Raw genomic sequence first — 20513 nt, 5'->3', positions numbered from 1 at the left:
TCTTCTTCAAATCTTTACCTAAATACATGATTCAAACACATGCTTAGGAACTTGATCATAAAGGAGAGGGCAAGAAGAATTTGTTAAAGCCTAGATAAGACAGACCTTACAGGAGCAGAATCATCTATAACAGCTTTCACTTTTCAACGTTTGCTTGGGGCATTCTATATAGGAGAACATGCTTAGCAAATAACAATGCTAAACAGACCTCTAGTTGCCATTACAACACTATCTGACCATGAACAGTTGATAAATTCTAAAAAAATAAACCTTGTGTGAAGAAAGCTAGCTGAGCTTGTCAAATCAACATTTACACAATACTCGTTGGACCCCACACACGGTTATTTGCTAGGAATAATAGAGCAAGGCAAAAGACACTGTAAGCTGTCATTAAGTTTTATAAATCTTATTGTATGAATTGAAATTACAAGTAAAATTGGTTAAATATTGAACCACAGAACATGATTTAAGAATTGTGGATCATTCATAGGCAATAATAAAGAAAATACATTGACCATCTTGATTATACATGCTAATATGCCAGTTATTTGCACGGGAGGATGAGGTTTTTGAGCATTTGAACTTCATTGTAGTGGTAACTGTCTCTCAATTCTTTGAGGCACATTCACTAAAACAATCCATCTCCTGCATTAGTGCTCAAAATAGGGTGCTCAAGTTTTGTTGTATCAATCAAATATGATTCCCCTCCTGCAATTTCATAGGTTGTTAATAATAAAATGATCATTCTATTGGAATGTCCATTCTTACGTTTGGTTCACTACAAAAAATATGAAAAATAAATTGTAAATAGAATCACCATTTATGATTATAAGATAATGATCATTCCATAAGGATGATAAGGAATGACCATTCTATTCCAATTTACCTTTATTTCAGTGAACCAAACACTTCCTAAATTTTTAAGCTTACATGTTCCATTCCATTCCTTTGTATGACAAAATCCTGCACAAAGAATTCAATATTAGAAGCTGCAATTTGCCACAGGAAAAGGAGAAAAAAGAAAAAGACAATAAAAGGCAACTCTTAATAAAAGCCAAAATGCATAAGTGGTGGCCAATAGTTCAATTTTAGGAGAATGGTATAGAAATCCATTATAGTGGAAATTGAAGTAGCCTATGAAATTCCAGCTTTAATACCACAAGCAATTTTACATTCTCAGTTCTTAGCAGGTTACACATGCTACCTAGGAGAATTCAGTAGCAATTTAGGATTGAAAGACGAGTACTCCGTTTAAACTCATTGAATTTTCCCCTTTCCTTTTTTCCTTTCCATTTTCAAATGTCTTTGGCAAAGTGCATTTTGAGCTGAAAGGAAAGAAGGATTTTATATTAAAAGTTGCATTTTCCATGTTTGGCATGAATGGAAAGGATAATGAAAGGCAATAGAGTCAACGTTTTGTTCAAAAAATGAAGCCATCTAAAAGTGATAGGATTTGATAGGAAAGAAAAACAATGAAGTACATAAGATTTTATTTGTCATCTCATTCCAATTCTACCCTTCCATCGTAACAAACATATCATTAACAAGGATATAGTAATGTAATGGATTCCATTCCATTAGTAAATGGTGTGTGAACACAAGAATAATCATTCTAGAACAGGTCAAATATTTATCATAAAAGGCAAACAAGCATGCTTAACTGGATGACATTTAAAACCACTAACAAAAAATGAGAAGTATAATGCATCTTCCACCCAGAATTGCCCACTAATTTTATAACTTCATGCATGATACATGCAATTCAAAGGCATAAGCTTCTACTGACCATTGATTGAAAACAGAACTGTTATTAAAAGTGCAACATGGACATAAGAAAATTAAATAAATTAAGGGAACGTAGTGAACAATGACCTGTCAAGTTAACCAGACCTTCATCATCAATCCTACATGAATCCAGGTTTAAGCTCTCCAGATTCATTAAACCTGCTTGAAGCAAAAGAAAAACTATATAAATGACAAGCTTCTCAAAAAGCAAAGACTTGTATACTTTTGTAATGAACAGAATATCGAATAATGGCAAAAACCAGGTATGTAGCAACATAATGCATTGTTGCATGAAATGAGAAGTCTCTATGAGAAAATATTTTCAGTGAACCCCAAAAAAATTCTGCATTCCATGCTTTTGATTATTTGATTTAATGACCTTTCCAAAAATAATCACATCGGAAGGCAAACCCACAAGAATGAATTTTGAAAAACAAGGGGGGAAAAATTCTACATATTGTATATTCAACAGCTAGAGGAATAATCATTCCCTAGGTACAGCTATGAGGTGATGCACAAGACCCATCTATTATCCCTCTTGGGTATCTTCTTCAAAAGTGAGAAACTCTATAATTTTTGCCCTAATTTTTTATACTGTTATTGAACTTGCATAAATATAAGAAGGAAAAACCACCTCTCGTGTGTACCAAACAAGCATCTGAGATATCATTGAATCCCAAGTTTAGTACTTTCAGATTCTGTAGCCCTGCAGCAAACATGACATGAAAAAGTATACTTTTTGTTGTGGAGGTTGCTTTCAATGTTTTCCTGATGCTATTAGAAAGTGTAGTATGAATCTCAATTTAAAACAGTCCATTATTCTTACACCCGGAGGGATACAAAGTGAAGTTCACTTGTAATCTGCTTGAAAACTTTTCACACTCATCATCAGACAAATTACATCTGCTTAGGTTGAAATATAGCAGGGCAGGAATAGCTGCAAAGAACAAGTGGCAATGAGATTGTAAGAGAAGCTAATTTAAGCCCACTAAATTATTTAGGCCCAATAGCCCAAGATTAGTGGGCCCGAATTTATCGCAAGTCCAAGATTGGTGGGCTTGGATTTATCGCCGTCAAACGGGCTGAATGGCTCTAAGCCTCGAAAGGGTTCGGATCCACGAACCTAGAGACTTACTCGAGCCCGGACTCGAAAGGGTATTAAGAACGCCTAGAGATCCGAGGCACTCGGACTCGAAAGGGTTCGGATCCACGAACCTAGAGACTTACTCGAGCCCGGACTCGAAAGGGTATTAAGCAAGCCTAGAGATCCGAGGCACTCGGACTCGAAAGGGTTCGGATCCACGAACCTAGAGGTCCGAAACACTTGGCTTCGAACGGATTCAGACGCAATCTAGAAGTTGCTCCGTTAATGAGTCCCAGAACACTTGCGGGCTCGGAGCTTTCCGGGATCTACGCACCAGAACCATGGGCGTAATGGAGTTCGAACAAAGGACCCGATCCCGATGACGGTGAGTGGAGATAAATTCACTCTTCGGTTAAACTAGCCTATACCCGGGTCGAGGTGGCACGATCTAGGGGGTCCCTGGGACTCGGCAATATTTTGCGGCAGGACGTCCTCTGGGACTACCCCTGACCCTTTGGGATGATTGGGGATCATTGGTTAGGTGTGGCTAAGAAGAAGGGTTCGCTGAGGGATTGATCTCCTCTTCGAGGTTTTCTCCTCCTCGGAGAAGTCACCTCCTCGGAGAGGTCACCTCCTCGGACAAGGTGGTTAGAGAAAATATCCCCCATGTGCCTTGCACATGGGCTCCATCCTACATCATGAGGTGCCTATAAATAGCACCCACCCATAGCTTTACAAGGGATGAATTTTGGAGATTTTTCAACTCTTGGGAAAGAACTAATTTCCCATCTCCATTATCAACCTTGAGAGTGAAAGTGGGAGATCCCTGGGAGAGCCTTGCCATTATTCTCTCTCTAGCCATTTTGCCTTTTTCTTCACCCAATCTCTTATCTCCATCATCTCCTTTCTTTTGTGTTTCTTAAGTTGAGACCGTTGAAGAATCTAAGCCTCTCACATTTCTTCTAGAGAATTCGAAGTTGTTCTTCAAGGATCTTCGAAGATTTTCGAATTTTCCAACTCCTTTCTTGAACCCTCTCCTACATTTTGGCGACTCTGCTGGGGAGGCGGATTGGTTAATGGTCTCAACGAGATCTGGAATCCACACAACTCCAACAAGGATGGCGGGAGAAGATGAAGTTCACCAACAAGGATCCTCTAATGGTGGTGATGACAGAACCATGGCTCCAGATCAACCACTTTTACTTGAAGCCATTCAAGGACTTCAAAATACTCAACAAGAGATTCTTACCACTCTTCAGAATCTCACTCACACCATGATGGTGATGAGTTCTAACTTTGCACCGGCGCCAGACGGAAATCAAACTGTTGGTGGAGTTATTCTCGCCGGAACGCAAAATCAAATCCAAGGAGAAGTAGGCCCCAATCAGCCTATGGCTCATGGCAACACGGCCACAGTAACACATGCTCAAACCACAGTAGGCGACAGCAGTTTGCCCATGCCCGGTCTCCATGGCGTGCCAAGCCAAGATCCAATGGTGACTAGGGGAGTTTCTGGTGTAATGAATGGCGCTCCGGCGACTGTTGGTGTCCAGGAAAACATAAGGAGCATGATGGCGCAAAAGGGAGCTCTGCCCGTACCTAATCTTGTTACGCCACCAATAAATGTTACCCAAGCACCAAGCGGGCCTCCTTTGGTGCCGACAACAAATCTGCAAGCACAACCCGGTATAGCGGCGCCATACGGTGGACTTTACGGGCCTCAATTCAATGTCCCATCACCAACTGGCTTGTCTATAGGCGCTGATGGCCAATACCGTCAAATGTCCTCACCAATGATGAATTCGCAGCACCAGAATGGCCAAGTCGCCCCTAGCTCAGTCTTCGGGTCCATAAGCCAAGTCCCGGGAATACCACCATCAAACTCTCTCCCTCAGCAGTTTCTCACTCTCGCCGATGTGCAGGCCATGTTCGATCTCGAACGGGGCAAGAGGACCTTACCCTCTTTGCCTGATCCAGACGTCAAGCCGCCTTACCCCATTGAGATGCTGAACTATCCATACCCCGAGGGGTATACAGTGCCAAAGTTCATCAAGTTCGACGGCAAACAAGGAAATGCCCGAGAACATGTTGTGCGATTCATCGAGACTCTGGGTATTCACGGTTCAAACCACGTCCTCCGACTGAGAGAATTCTCTAAGTCCCTCACCGACCGAGCATATAGTTGGTATGTTAATTTGGCCCCAAACTCTGTCCGAAGTTGGGAGGAAATGGTTAACAAATTCCACTCCAAGTTCTTTCAAGTGGCGGAGAGGGTGACCACACTTACATTGTGTAAAGAGAAGCAACAAGAAAGTGAAGACATCCTTGACTACGTCAAAAGGTTTCAGGACAAGGCCGTGGATTGTCATGAAGCAGTTGAGGAGAGTTATTTGGTTCAAATTTGTCTAGAAGGGGCATTGAGCAGGTACAAAATGTTTCTAGTTAACCACAAGCTACCCACCTTCTCGGCATTAATAGAAGCAACTCGGAACATTAGCATTCCTCAGGCTCAGGAGTCCGGATTTAAAGCCAGTTACAAGACTAGTTTCAAGTCATCTCGTGGACCTATCGTTGCTGCTGCCTCTGCCCCGGATACCCGAAATTCACAAGGAGGAGGTCATAGAGGCCAGAAAAGAAAGCAATATAATGGTGAAAAGGGGAATGTTTCTTATCCATGTGGAATCGAGGAAGTAAAAGCTCTAGTTAAGGAATGGGTGGCTGACGGAGAGCTAAAATTGCCTTATGTTGAAGAAATGCCATCAAAAAAGGACCGTGAGAGCACTGAATTCTGTGTCTACCATCGTACATTGAAACATCCGACAGAGAAGTGTTGGACTCTCAGGAAAATCTTCAGAGATAAAGTCGAGGCAGACGAATTGAGGTTTAAAAAGCAAGGGACTCAAGACATCCGAGAACAACCATATCCTCAACACCGAGACAAGGGCAAGAATGTTGCTATGATAGCTTATGAAGGCCCGATGATCGAGGCTATCGCCAATCTCGATGATGATGATTGTTATCTGGACGACATCCTCGAGCCAGAGGGTGAGCAAGTTTACTATGGAAGTGCTTTCGATCCAGAGGGCAGAACATTTATGACTCATGGCGAGGATCCCTTCGATCCAGAAGGAGGAGAAGAGTACTACGGAAGAGGAGGACACCATGTTTATGTGGCATCTTATTTTGAGGAGACCGAGGAAATGGTTAACTACGAGCCTCCAACAGTGGAAAAAGATCCGGATCACTATGCCAAAACCCTGCAAGACTGTGTAAAGTTCAAGCAGTTCTTTGACCAGCTTGGACTTTCCAGGGAGGCAAGAACAGAAATCACCAAGTCTATCATTAATATAGCCGAGGCACACCATGAGGAATGCATGTCGACTGAGGGATCTATCCCGAGGAAGGCAAAAGAGCAATCTAGTGCCATTACTTTCTCCGAGGTTGATCGGAAGTATCCTTTTTCTCACAATTGCCCGCTTTATGTGACTGCTTTTATTAACGGGGTTGAGTTCAAAAGGGCCTTTCTAGATAGTGGAGCCTCTATCAACATTATGACTCGCGCTACTCTAGAAAAGGCCGGAATCTCTGAAGAACGCATTGTGAAGCAGCCGATAGTCATCACTGGCTTCGGTGGAGAAAGGAGAGTTACTATCGGATGCGTAACAGTTGATTTAGCCGTTGGAGAGATTCGCTCGGCCACCAAGTTCCATATTATCGATTCTGAGGCAAATTATCACATCATTCTAGGGAGGACCTGGATGCATAGATATGAGGCTGTACCATCAAGTTATCATCAGTGCGTTAAGGCTAAATGGGGAAAGAAGACGGTGACAATTCAAGCTACAGAAAGGCCTTTCGAGATCCATGAAGCTCATTATTCTGATGCCATCTACTTCACTGAATTGGCTGTCGAAGAAGTTCCCACCACCTCTAAGCCTCGGGGGGTCAAAATTCCTCGTTGGGAGGATATCAAAGATGACAAGGAGCCGATGGCAGAATCAAGTAAGCGGGCGATGTCTAGACCAGAAAGTCCGCCTATTCCTCGGAAGGTGATGAAAGTTCGAGAAGGAGGCAAGATGGTGTACTATTTATGAAGGTGCGGGGAGTCGGTTTCTTCAGTCACCGACTCCGAGTCAAAAGAAGAGCCTCCTAACAATGATATAGTAATAAAGCCTGAAGTGGCTCCAGAATGCATGCAAGATGGGCCGAAGCCTCAGCCCGAACAACTTATTGAAATAGATTTGAGTGATGGACAAGATGCACCGAGGCCGGTATTCGTAAGTTCGAGCCTTAGCCCAGAGAAGCGGGAACAGTTGTTAAAGTTGATAAGCCGATACTCAGATGTGTTTGCTTGGTCATATAAGGAAATGCCTGGACTAGATCCTGACCTAGTCTCCCACTATCTTGATGTGTTCCCAAACTCCAACCCAATTAAGCAAGCTGCTCGAAAATATCATCCAGATCTCGAAGAGAAGATTAAGGAGGAGATTGAAAAACTTCAACAGGCTGGTTTCATCCGGCCAATACAGTACCCCACGTGGTTAGCAAACATCGTGCCAGTAAAGAAGAAGAATGGCCAAATCAGAGTATGTGTAGACTTTCGAGATTTGAACAAATCTTGCCCGAAGGATGAATTCCCTCTTCCTCACATCGACACCCTCGTGGATACTACCTCGGGACACCAGATGTTCTCATTCATGGATGGATTTAGTGGATACAATCAGATTAAGATGGCTGAAGAGGACGCAGAAAAGACTGCTTTTAGAACACCTCTCGGAAACTTCTTCTATACAGTCATGCCTTTCGGACTCAAGAATGCCGGTGCAACTTACCAAAGGGCTATGACTGTAATCTTTCATGACATGATCCATCATGAGGTGGAAGATTATGTTGATGATCTAGTGGTGAAATCCAAGAAAGAAGAAGACCATCTTCGAGACCTTGAGAAGGTATTCAAGAGGTGCCAGAAATTCAAAATGAGGATGAATCCTCTCAAATGTGCTTTCGGGGTGACGGCCGGGAAGTTCCTCGGGTTTCTTGTACATAGGCATGGTATCGAGGCAGATGAAGACAAGGTCAAATCTATCAGAGCAATGCCTCCCCCGCATTCTCAGAAGGAGTTAAAGAAGTTCCTCGGGAAGGTGTCTTATATTCGGAGGTTTATCCCAGCACTAGCAGAGATCTCTGCGCCTTTTGGCTCTTTGTTAAAAGGAGATGCCAAGTTCGAGTGGAACCAAGAGCACCAAAAGGCCTTTGAGAGAATCAAGGCGGCCTTGACCTCGCCTCAGACCATGATAGCCCCGCAGCCCGGGGTGCCTCTAATGTTGTACCTAACTTCAACCCCCAAGTCCATAGGGGCATTATTGGTCCAAGATGTAGATGGAGTAGAACGCCCGGTGTATTACATCAGTCGGAAGATTCGAGGAGCAGAAGTCCGATATACTCCAGTAGAGAGACATTGTTTAGCTTTGGTATTCACTGCCCAAAAGCTCAGACATTACTTCCTAGCACATCAGATTCAGATTGTTACTAGAAGTGATCCAATCCGATACCTCCTCAGCAAGCCTGCTCTAACCGGGAAGGTGGCAAGATGGTTGTTAGCACTGGGTGAATTCGAGATCACATGTGTAGCCCCCAAGGCGATCAAAAGCCAAGCCTTAGCTGACCTTCTTGCTCAAATTCCAAGTGGTGACTATGAACCAGTGAATGAAGAAGTAAGAGGAGAGGTGCATGCAGCTATGGCTTCCGAGGAAAGCTTTTGGACATTGAGCTTTGACGGAGCAGCAGCCGGAGGTAAAGGAGGAACCGGGATAGTTCTTACAAGCAAAAGTGGGGAAAAGTTATATTTGTCTTATAAACTGGATTTCCATTGTTCGAATAATGAAGCCGAGTATGAGGCTCTTATGTTAGGCTTGATAGCAGCTGAGAAGCACAGTATCAAGAAGATTCGGATTCGGGGAGACTCAAAGTTGATAGTGAAGCAAGTTTCAGGACAATTCGTCTTAAAGGAGCCTGCCTTGGCCACATATCGAACAACAGTCCGAAGGCTTCTTGACAAATTTCAGAAGGTCGAAATAGAGCATGTGCCTCGTTCCGACAACAGGTTTTCAGATGCCCTCGCTACATTAGGGGCAGGAGTTGATATCCCAGAGGAGGAGGCGACAATTATTATCAAGAAGAGAATAGAGCCTTCGATAATACCTGAAGACAAAGGCCTTCCGGAGGACTGGAGAGGAGAAGTCCTCGAACAACTCAGAAGCAAAGTTGGAAAATTGTCTATGGCTAAGCTTGCCCAACTCATAATCATTCAAGGTGAACTTTACTTCCGAGAAGGTACCAGATTCCTAGCCCGGTGTGTTGGCCAACAAGAAGCAAGTTTCCGACTACAACAGATTCATGAAAAATCCTGTGGGGATGAGGATATCAGTCTGTACAGAAAGATCCAAAGACATAGCTATAATGGTATATGACGGCCACAACCCGAGCAGCTGGTGAAAGCTTTCCAAATGATCTTGCAACTCTAGGGGCAAATTTCAACATTCCGTGGAAGAAGTCTATCTATGACATTTACAGTTTGCATTTACTACATTGTCCAAGAAGTTCTATCTTTCTTAGGTTATGAAGAAATTTATTTCCTCCATATTATGTATCTCCATTAGAAGTTATTTTCTCTACATTGTATATCTTCATTGTGTTATGTTGCTTGAAACAGTTCTCAATTTTTTGTTGCCCCTCAAAGAAGAAAGATGAATAGTAGACTCGGTTACCAACCTGAAGAGACCTTTCTTGACATAGTAGAAGTATACTCCCACTCAGACCTCCGAAGAACAGACCTTGATTTCATCAATACGAGCTCTGAGGATCTTTCTTTTCAAAGTAGAGTGGACTCTTACCCGAACTCCCAAGGGACAACCTTTGCTTCCATTAGCTGCCAAAGTAGAAGTGCACATCCACTCGGACTTCCGAGGGACAGCCTTGTTTCTGCTCGGACTTCTGAGGGAGAGCCTTGTTTCTGCTCGAACTTCAGAGGGACAGCCTTGCTTCTGCTCGGACTTCTGGGAGACAATCTTTATTTCTGTTGGTGCAAGCTTGGTAGACTCGGTTATCTTCCAGAGGAATCTTTCTTGCCAAAGTAGGGTGTGTGCTACCTTCGGACTCCCGAGGGACAGTCTTGCTTCTGTTCGGACTTCCGAGGAAGAGCCCTTGCTCTCATTAGTGCGGGTTCCAAGGGCCCCGAGATCGTGGATTTCAATCAAGAATTCATTTGCCTGAAATAGCAAAGCCGACAACTGAGACAAACAATATCAATTTCAGATCATGATTCAGGCATTATCAGAATGGGGCAATATCAACAAATAATAATGATCTATTTAAGTTACAACAATTTTGTTACTCTGAGCAAGTTTATGAAAATGCAACAATCAAGTTTTTTGTCTCTCCGGGCCGATTCCTCTCAAGCCGACGTAAAGCTACAACGGTCACACAAAATTTTGGCATCAGCTATGTATTTCCCAAGCATCCACAAGTTAAACAAGCCACAATATATCATCTTTATTATTCAACGAGGTTCAACCCCAGAAGTCATCAACAATTCTTTTTCTCGGGTATTCTTCAAGCTCAACAAATTGCAGTACCAATATGTGTATCAACATACAGATTTTCAGTTTCTATCATCGATAAGAGGTGCAATATCATAGGTCGTTTTGTGATAAAGTTCAATTGGGTCAATTTCTCAAAGTCACTATGTTCCATATTAAAGGTCCAATTTATATGGGACTCAAAATTTGGACAGAGTGAAGTTCAATAGCAAATTTTAAGCCCGAGATCCGAAGCATATTACATTGCTCATCAGTAGCGAGATTCAATGGATCATTATGCAAATTACAAGAATGTCCTTTCCAAAGTCCATATTCATAAGCCCAGGGTTTTTCTCTCTCCATGTCAAAAATGGAGCTCAAATACTAGTCAACAAGTTATATTCGGCCTTTTCTCGGTAATAAAGTTCAACAAATTATGTTCAAGCCAAGCACCTCAACAAGGTTTCAAGTGCTAATATTGCTTGAGCCCTCTACATTGCCACAAAAATATATTTATATATTCAACAAGAGGAAGAGGGAACCGAATTTCATACTCACAAATTTGGGACTGTTAGAGGGGTGAAATCCGAAGCCGATGTTGGAAATTCAAGTTGAAATCAGAAAGGTTTTACAGACTGTAATCAACAAGACTGGGCTAGGCTTGGCAAGACCACACACGTTGCGTTGAGTGGGCGAACGTGCGTGGTCGGCGTCAGATAAGTTGAAGCCGGAAGCAACGCTGGTACCACAGAAGAGTCAGCAACCACACACGTTGCGTTGAGAGGGCGAACATGTGTGGTGTGCGTTGGAACCGTCGAAGTCAACAGTGATCGGAGCTGGAGCCAGTGAGTGTAAAGCAAGGCCAAGATCTATGTATTCGGAGCTTTGAAAAATGTTGCTAAGCCAGGAGGGCACACCAACGACGATCTGAACAGCGTTAGGCAAGACCACACACGACGCGTTGAACGGGCGACGTGTGTGGTTTGCATTGGACCGTCGAAGCCGGAGGAAGAGTTTCAGCAAGGAGAGGCCGATGGTAGGCTGGTTCGGTCTTGGCGCAAGGTATCAAGCGTGACATCATTCCTATCACATCTCCACCCTTGACATCAATATTTCAATGCAAGCATCAAGTATTCTATTAATATTAGAATGGTCAACACAAGTGCCTAAAAAAAAAATGAAGCTCAATATTCAACGTAGTCCCATCGTGCCTTCTCTCAAATGATAAAAGCCAACAAGCCATATTCAAGTCTAGTTCATCACTAGAATTTCGTAGCTCAGACATGGATTTGAAATCTGTTTTCTTCAAGTTATATAAATCAGGGCAGGGTCAAGAGATTATTACCTATCTCAAGTAAAAAAAATTGCAAATTCTCAGAGTATTAAATCTAGTTATACAAGGGCCAAAACTTACCCAGATTTTTTTTTGAAACCCAAAATCAAGAGAAAAAGGTTTTGAAAATGAATGAGATTAGTTGAAAGGAAGACCAAGGCCCACCCAAAATGAAGGTCCAAAAATGGGTTTCAGAGCAGGTCAATGTCGGACAATCCGAAGCCGGAGGCAGCAGTGGTGTCGCAGAGGAGTTGGCAACCACACGCGTCACGTTGAATGGGTAACGGTGTGGTCGGCTCTGGGCAGTCGGGATCAATGGCGAAGTTGCAGCAGAGAGGCCAACAGTGGTCGATCTCGGCAGTCGAAGGCCAGAAGCGGCAGTGACGTCGCTGAGGAGTCGGCGTTGGCGCTGGTCAGTGAGCTCCGGAGTGTCTGGATCTGGGTTGCGACGTCCGCGATGGTTGGAGCTAGGACAGGTCGGTGGCGCTGCTTGAAGCTACGATGGCCAACATGCACATTGTGGTAGCCTCTGTTTTGTTGAAAAAAAAAAAAGAATAGTAGCCTGCCTACGTTGGTCTCTCTTTTAGAGAGAGAAGGCTAAGAATAGGGTTTTAAAAAAATCTATAATAAAAGAGGATAAGGACAAAATTTATTTGGCCTAAAAAATGAGGGGTTTGATTCTATAGTCCTGGTGTGCTATAAGATGTATATTTATATATATAATAAGTCTCCGAATATTCTGGAGCATCTTTGGATTTGGATTTGAATTTTTTATAAATTGTTGAAGGAAATGCAAAGTCAAGTTTGACCAAAAAAAATGGGCCTTATTTTTTCAGAATAAAAAAACGGTGATGGGTGTTTTATTTTTGCTTGGAATGAAAAAATAGCATATATATATTCAGATGTATAAAAATAAAAAAAAAAAAAGTTCAAAAAAAAAAAAAAAAAAAAAAAAAAGGAGATGTTTATTTATTTATTTATTTATTTTAATGTTACTTGTCGATTTTATCTGTAAATTACGGTGAATCACCAGCTTTATCCTTAGACTCTGTCAAGACCAAATATTTCTGAAGACATAATGTGAAGCATGGCTGATAAGGTGAAATTATGCATGTCCGAGAAAATTACAATTTCTCATACACACAAGGGGCAAATGTAAGAGAAGCTAATTTAAGCCCACTAAATTATTTAGGCCCAATAGCCCAAGATTAGTGGGCCCGAATTTATCGCAAGTCCAAGATTGGTGGGCTTGGATTTATCGCCGTCAAACGGGCTGAATGGCTCTAAGCCTCGAAAGGGTTCGGATCCACGAACCTAGAGACTTACTCGAGCCCGGACTCAAAAGGGTATTAAGAACGCCTAGAGATCCGAGGCACTCGGACTCGAAAGGGTTCGGATCCACGAACCTAGAGACTTACTCGAGCCCGGACTCGAAAGGGTATTAAGCAAGCCTAGAGATCCGAGGCACTCGGACTCGAAAGGGTTCGGATCCACGAAACTAGAGGTCCGAAACACTTGGCTTCGAACGGATTCAGACGCAATCTAGAAGTTGCTCCGTTAATGAGTCCCAGAACACTTGCGGGCTCGGAGCTTTCCGGGATCTACGCACCAGAACCATGGGCGTAATGGAGTTCGAACAAAGGACCCGATCCCGATGACGGTGAGTGGAGATAAATTCACTCTTCGGTTAAACTAGCCTATACCCGGGTCGAGGTGGCACGATCTAGGGGGTCCCTGGGACTCGGCAATATTTTGCGGCAGGACGTCCTCTGGGACTACCCCTGACCCTTTGGGATGATTGGGGATCATTGGTTAGGTGTGGCTAAGAAGAAGGGTTCGCCGAGGGATTGATCTCCTCTTCGAGGTTTTCTCCTCCTCGGAGAAGTCACCTCCTCGGAGAGGTCACCTCCTCGGAGAAGTCACCTCCTCGGAGAGGTCACCTCCTCGGACAAGGTGGTTAGAGAAAATATCCCCCATGTGCCTTGCACATGGGCTCCATCCTACATCATGAGGTGCCTATAAATAGCACCCACCCATAGCTTTACAAGGGATGAATTTTGGAGATTTTTCAACTCTTGGGAAAGAACTAATTTCCCATCTCCATTATCAACCTTGAGAGTGAAAGTGGGAGATCCCTGGGAGAGCCTTGCCATTATTCTCTCTCTAGCCATTTTGCCTTTTTCTTCACCCAATCTCTTATCTCCATCATCTCCTTTCTTTTGTGTTTCTTAAGTTGAGACCGTTGAAGAATCTAAGCCTCTCACATTTCTTCTAGAGAATTCGAAGTTGTTCTTCAAGGATCTTCGAAGATTTTCGAATTTTCCAACTCCTTTCTTGAACCCTCTTCTACAATACCCAACATGAACAACTTATAATATTATTAACCATAGTATCTCACAAGAAATCCTTCATTCATCACCAGCATTTACCATGTCCAGTCAAAAAATTTTAAGTAGTTAGTAGTTACATCATGCATGATTAACAATCCACTCCTTTGAAAATCAGAAGTCAGCTTACAAATAGAAAACATTCCTGAGAAAGTATTTTTTCATTTTACCATTTATCCTATTCATCACACAGCCAAATAATTTTATTGTGCTTTGATCCACAAAATTTTTAAATTTTCAAATGGAAATCCTCGATTTGCAATAAACTGCTAGTCTCCTACAAATCCAAAATCATATCTTTGAGTTACCTTTGTCAAGATATTTTCTAGTTTAGACCATGTACGGGAAGTAGCTAAACTCAAGTCCATAGACATAACATGCAAAAGCTTGCTTCTTTCTTGCCATAAAACAATTAATACTCTTGGAATATTTCTTGTTCCATAGCCCATACCCTTCTCTCAAAATGCAATATTTATCACAATATCAAGTAACATAACTACAATGGTGATATGACTCAGGGGAGAAGAAAAGGCAAAAAGTGAACCTGGAACTGCAAGAGAATCCAAGCATGCTGTACTACCAGGGCAACCTTCCATGTTCAATATAGAGAGCTTGTGCAAACCTGAAATGAATGAACACAGATACCAAATATTTCAGTGGAAAAGCTTATAGAATTTGTCATGCCAAGAAGAACATGGAACCAAAACTGACCATGACAAAATGCTGAACTACTTCCTAAGGGAAGCATTATCAAACCATTTAACGAAAAAATCAAGGATGATGTATCTACATTACTACGCTTCCAGTATATAATGAAAATAGACTTAGCAAGTCTGATCATTTTAATGACACTACCAGGTACCCATGGGAATGCATGGGAGAAAGTGGTACTTGCACTATGGTGTTAATAATAACACGGTAAATAATCTAAATCTTATTATTAACCTCATCCAACTTGATATCTGATTGCAAACCATTTCCAATACATTAAATACACTTGATTAGACATATAAAGAAATGTATTAGTAAATATGTTCACAAGCAAACAGACAGAAAGGGATAGGCAGATAGATAGGCAACCAAACAGACTGATGTGTGTGTGTGTATATATATATAGAGGGAGAGAGAGAGAGCAAGAAATTTCAACAAAATTCTTCAAATTAGTTTGGAAAATGAGTAGTGTTGATTAAGCATTGAAATTTCAACTACATTTTATACACATAGACTACCTCTCAAAACTGCACATATGATGTGGGTGTGGACCACGTCTCAGAAACTATACTACTGTTGACATAATTGAGTATCTACAGCAAGATATTAGCTTAAAGGCCAAAATAAGTGCCTGACACCATAATCTGAGACCTTGCTGCAGGAAATTTGTAGCTCTTTCAAGTTGGTAAGCCTTGAAAAATAATGAAATATAAAATTTTACGACATCTGATTGCACAATAAAAGCGCATGCATCTATTCAGCTCACATGATCTCACGAAAATGACATTCTTTTTTTTTTGTTGTTGATTGAGATGTGTTGTAGTTGCCTAACAGTCAATTGTTTCCTTGCGTTTAGCTATCAGTTTTGGTGTTTGTGGCCGATGTTAACAATTACACAATACAACAGTAGAAGCCAAAATGATCGGCAACAAAAACAAGCAAGCTATCAAAGAACATACATACACCAGTCAAAAGCGGGAAAGAAGAGCAAAATGAACATTAGAATTAAAAAATACATTAACTATCATGCAAAAGTTTATAATTGTAACTCCATTATCAAATATCAGAGAACTACACAGTCTGAAATTAATATCAAATGAAACAAGCAAAGTCATGAAGAACAATTCGAAAACATGATCAATCTTCATACAGATTTTGGCCCCAAGAACTTGCATCCGCGAGACAAGGATGTTAGAGGCGAAAAGCCGCTGCATAGTCATCAATTTTGTGAGCATGATCACAAACAATCTGACAAAATCAAATATAATCAAGGCCTACATCTGCTATTGATTGTACATTGTTTGTCTAGGTAAAAAACACATAATGTTTAGTAACAGACATTTTTTGGTTACAATGAATCACTTCAAAATTTTGTGTTTCAATTTGGTAATTAAATTGGTGCGTCTCATACATAATAGCTTATCTTCATTTGGGTAATACATGAACTAAGAAAAGTGAGCTCTAAACTGATCAAAAAAATATTTATATATAACGAACAATTTCCTAAGAAAAAAACAAATTAAAAATCATAGCAACTTTTTAGCATAAACAAAAACAGCACTACTTGGTCTGCATATCCAGGCATATTATCAAACAGGTGGTGTGCCTAATTTGTCCATGCAGTAACAGACACCCATGCACATTTGAAATTAATTTGCCTTGTGTTCGTCATCATCTACGCATTCTGCTGCCAATTCATACTTGAAAAATCCAAAATAACATCAACGCCTTATCCACTCTCAATACAGATTCATATACATAAAAATTGAGAGAGAGAGAGAGAGGAGAGAAGTTAACTTACACTTGGATAAAAGCTGTGTAGTTGTAGCATAAATTGATGAAAAGCTTGCTGGAGAAGCACGAAGTGATGACGACGACAATGGCTTCCTGGAGAAGCCCAGCTCGCAGCTTGCCCATCAATCTCCAAGGAGGGTGAATTGGCCATTTCCAGTTTGTTAGATGCACCGTGTTGTTAGACTCATTTTTCTTGCTTTTATAGATAGGTTATAGACAAGCACAAAGAATATTCACTGTTTTAATTCATTAAACAAACTTGGTAGAATTCTTGTAATGCTTGATGTTAGAACCATTTTCTCTGCTTAGAACTACTGCAGGAAAAGGAACAATAACAGAATAATATATTCAATTAAGAAAAACAAACCATCCATTTAGATCATTGAAGTTTAAGGTTAAAATCAATTGCATTGAACAAATTGACAGCCCATATCCATGATGTATCTTTGCTTTTGATAGAACTATTATAACCATAAAAAAAAGTAAGCTCAACTTTTCCTTATCAATTGTCATAGAAATGAAACCTCATTTCTGTCATCATTCAGATTCAACTTTTCCTCCAGATGTGAGGTCAATATCTCTTTTTCATTCTTCCAACATGATACAAACCAAAAGTGAAATCAATCTCACTTTATCAGTAATTTTAAATCTTGTTACTTCCCTCTTAGGCTTACGCTCTTCCGCTTTTGATTCAATGCGAAACGTCGTGCCATAGCAGGATTGTAGAATTTCCTCATATGCTCCGAGACTCTGTGGATAGCTTGGAGATCGCCAATATCTGAAAGCTGCTTCAGGAATGAATCAAACTTCCGATATGGTAACTTCATTCCCCTATTTACAACTTCTTCCAAAAGTATACAGGCAGCCTCTGTATTATTGCAGCCAAAAAGCCCGTCAACCATCGAACAATAAGTATCAGTATCATGTGCACAGCCCCTCTTATCCATCTCATGCCATGTCTCAAAGGCCCCGTCAGGATCACCCATCTCAAAAAACATTTGAATTAGCATATTAAAAGTGTGTACACTAGGCTTGCAATCCACATCAATCATTTTTCCATAAAGCCTAAGTGCTTCGTCACTGTTTTTTTGGTCACAAAGAACTTTAAGAAAACAGTTGTATGTGACTACATCAGGGGGATAACCTTTGTTTCCCATCTCTTCCAAGAGTTTGTAAGCTGCTTCAACCTTTCCAGCCAAACACATGCCTTCAATCAATTCCTTGTATGTTGATACATCAGGAAGGCATCCACTGTTTATCATATCCCCAAGAAGTTTAAAGCATTCCTCCATTTTATTGTTTTGAACAAGTGCCACAATCATGATTGCATAAGTTTTTGCAGTGGGAGAAGACAAGGTGGAGCTGTGCTTTCTCATGAACTCCAAAAGTTCAGCTGCCTCCGTCACCATACCTGCTTTGCAGAAGGTATCAAGGGCAGTGTTGTAGGTGAAATTGTCAGGCGCATGACCCATTTTGATCATCTCTTCGAGTATGCTCATACCTCTAATCGGGTTTCTAACCCTACACCACCCAAAAAACAAAATATTGTATGTATAAGCATTGGGTTTAACCCTGCTCTTTATCTTTGCAAACATGGCTTCAGCATCCTCAACAAGACAGCACTTGCACAGAGCATCCAAAAGCAAATTGAAAGCATTGATCTCCGGCGTTGTCTTCACCCTTATCTTCTTCTTCCTGGCAAAATTCTGAAGATGGGTTAGGTGCTTTTCCGCGTACTGTCTCAAAGTGGTTAAAATAACCTGAACAGGAACCGATTTTTTGTTGTTTCTCTTCATGTAATCCAGAAGGTCACAAATTATCCGAAACTGTTTCACCTTGTATTTAGTACTAGATAATATGTCAATCATCTCATTATACACCTGGGGTTCATGAGCATAACATTCTTGGTGTGCTGCCCAGGTAAAGAACCTAAAGGCCAATTTTTCCTCGAAACCAAGCCTGTGGAGGACCTCAACGACCAATTCAGTTGTCAGTTTTATGCCAAGTTGGTCAAGAGCTCTCTCCATATTGCTATTATTGGGATCAGAAGTATCGGTAATAGTTTGGTACAGCTTGTCGACATCATTTGTACTACTGTCAGATGCTTGTTCTGTTGCAACAGTTTCTGAAGAATACAAATGTGCACCCACATGGACTGCAACAGGTGAAGAATTCAAGGAAATTGAAGATTTATGATATGGGTGTGTTGATTTTTCAGCTAAATTCAAACTTGGTGGCATGGAAAATGAAGTTCGACTAAACAACGGGGAGATTTGTGTCATGGGTGTCTTGTAAAAACCATGACAAGGACTGACTTTAGCTGAAAATGGCAATACATGATCATGATGATGACAACGATAGCAGTGAATTGAGAACTGATAACCCACAATATTTGTTAGAGAAGACACATTTCTAAGCCTAATAGATGAAACAAGGAAAACCCGCAACATTGGACAAACAAAAATATGGCAATATATCGATATCTATATATCTACAAAGCTGAAAAAACAAATAAATTCAAAGAAAAAGGAGGTTCTAAGACACAGAAATGATAAATGTATTTCTAAGGGGCAATTTATCAAACAGGTGGAGGGCTTTGAAACAAACACATCAAATACATTCCACAACAAAGAGAGAACAATTGAACTGTGATTCACAATCAAGAACTCAACTGGGTATTTATTCAACAATAGGAATGTAGGACCCAGAACCCATATCTCACATCCATTACCGAGTGAACACATCCTGCTCAGTGCTCATATGTGTGCTCAATAACGTAAATTCTTACTGATTTTAGTTGGGCTAATCACAGCGACCCCCTGATGATTATACAATTATCAATTACAGTCAACTCTCATAGTATAAGAATATAGCAGTCTTTAGTTGCATAATCTTGGTAATTGAATCAATTGTGAATCAAATTATCAATTTTACCTTTATATATTTTAACTTTCAACACTAACACCCAAAAAAAAAAAAAAAAAAAAAAAAAAAAAAAAAAAAAAAAAAAAAAGGGCAAAATGCATTTGTCAGTTGTGTTTGTATGTTTTGTAAATTTAATCCAAGTTAGTTAGGATGAAAATTGGAAAATGGGAAAAAGTGAAAAAAATAACATTTTTTTTTTAAAGTTTGTTTAGTATGAAAATAGTAAAAATAAAAATAAAAAAATTAATTTTTTTGTACAATTTATAATATCATGGTAACTAAGCTTTCAATTTTTTGCAAAACATGTAGAAAAATACAAAAAAAAATTAAATTTGTTATAAAAATAGTTACTTATAATTAGAATTTTTATTTTCTTGCAAAATTTTCATCCTAATTAAGTTCATATAAAAAATATATATTTTCTTCTTTTTTTTATTTTATTTTTTACTATTTTCACTTTCCATCATTTATTTCTTTTTAATCAATCGAAAAATATAAGAAGAAGAAAATATCTTTTTTTCATATGAATTTGATTAGGATAAAAAAAAATTGTAAGAAAATAATTTTTTTAATTATAACCAGTTCATAAGATATTTTTATATTTTAATAAGTCCTATTATTTTAGACATTTGATTCATCAAATCTTTATTTTTATATTTAAGATATTTTATGAACAATTTTACCTTTACAAATATTTTTTGAACCTTAACAATTTGGTGATGTGAACATTCACATTAAATAAATTTAATAGTATGAATGTTAATATTAAGGCACACTTCACCCTATTATTATTTAGGGTATTTTGGTAATTATACTTATTAAAATATAAAAAAATAATTTAAAGTAAGTGAAATATAAGTAGGTGAAGAGAAATTTATAAATAAATGCCTAAAAAATATACAACCAAATAATTTTGT

General features: G+C 40.0%; 2 protein-coding genes across 7 annotated transcripts; both read right to left on the bottom strand.

The window, feature by feature from the left end:
- Nucleotides 1–358: 358 nt before the first annotated feature.
- On the bottom strand, nucleotides 359–16865 carry LOC114278559 (uncharacterized). 6 transcript variants are annotated; one of them, XM_082877528.1, is made up of 7 exons: nucleotides 16679–16865; nucleotides 14711–14788; nucleotides 2612–2722; nucleotides 2420–2491; nucleotides 1873–1944; nucleotides 887–963; nucleotides 359–708 (listed from the first exon to the last, which is right to left on the bottom strand). In XM_082877528.1, the coding sequence occupies exons 2-7, from the start codon at nucleotides 14760–14762 to the stop codon at nucleotides 691–693; spliced, it is 402 nt and encodes a 133-aa protein (XP_082733654.1). In that variant the 5' UTR covers nucleotides 14763–14788; nucleotides 16679–16865; the 3' UTR covers nucleotides 359–690. The 6 variants fall into 6 exon arrangements, with proteins under 6 accessions (XP_082733654.1, XP_082733656.1, XP_082733655.1 ...); XM_082877530.1 differs by having other exon boundaries at nucleotides 931–963; XM_082877529.1 differs by having other exon boundaries at nucleotides 1891–1944.
- A 151-nt stretch (nucleotides 16866–17016) lies between these two features.
- Nucleotides 17017–19697, bottom strand: LOC114278534 (Pentatricopeptide repeat (PPR) superfamily protein). The gene has a single exon (XM_028220605.2). It carries the CDS (start codon nucleotides 19119–19121, stop codon nucleotides 17325–17327), a length of 1797 nt encoding a protein of 598 aa, XP_028076406.2. The 5' UTR covers nucleotides 19122–19697; the 3' UTR covers nucleotides 17017–17324.
- Between the last annotated feature and the right edge of the window lie 816 nt (nucleotides 19698–20513).

This window comes from Camellia sinensis, chromosome 7 (assembly GCF_055761805.1).
Source record: "Camellia sinensis isolate YWXY chromosome 7, ASM5576180v1, whole genome shotgun sequence".
Classification (NCBI taxonomy): domain Eukaryota; kingdom Viridiplantae; phylum Streptophyta; class Magnoliopsida; order Ericales; family Theaceae; genus Camellia; species Camellia sinensis.
Note: the sequence above shows the minus strand (reverse complement) of the source record. Positions and strands in the feature narration are given on the sequence as shown.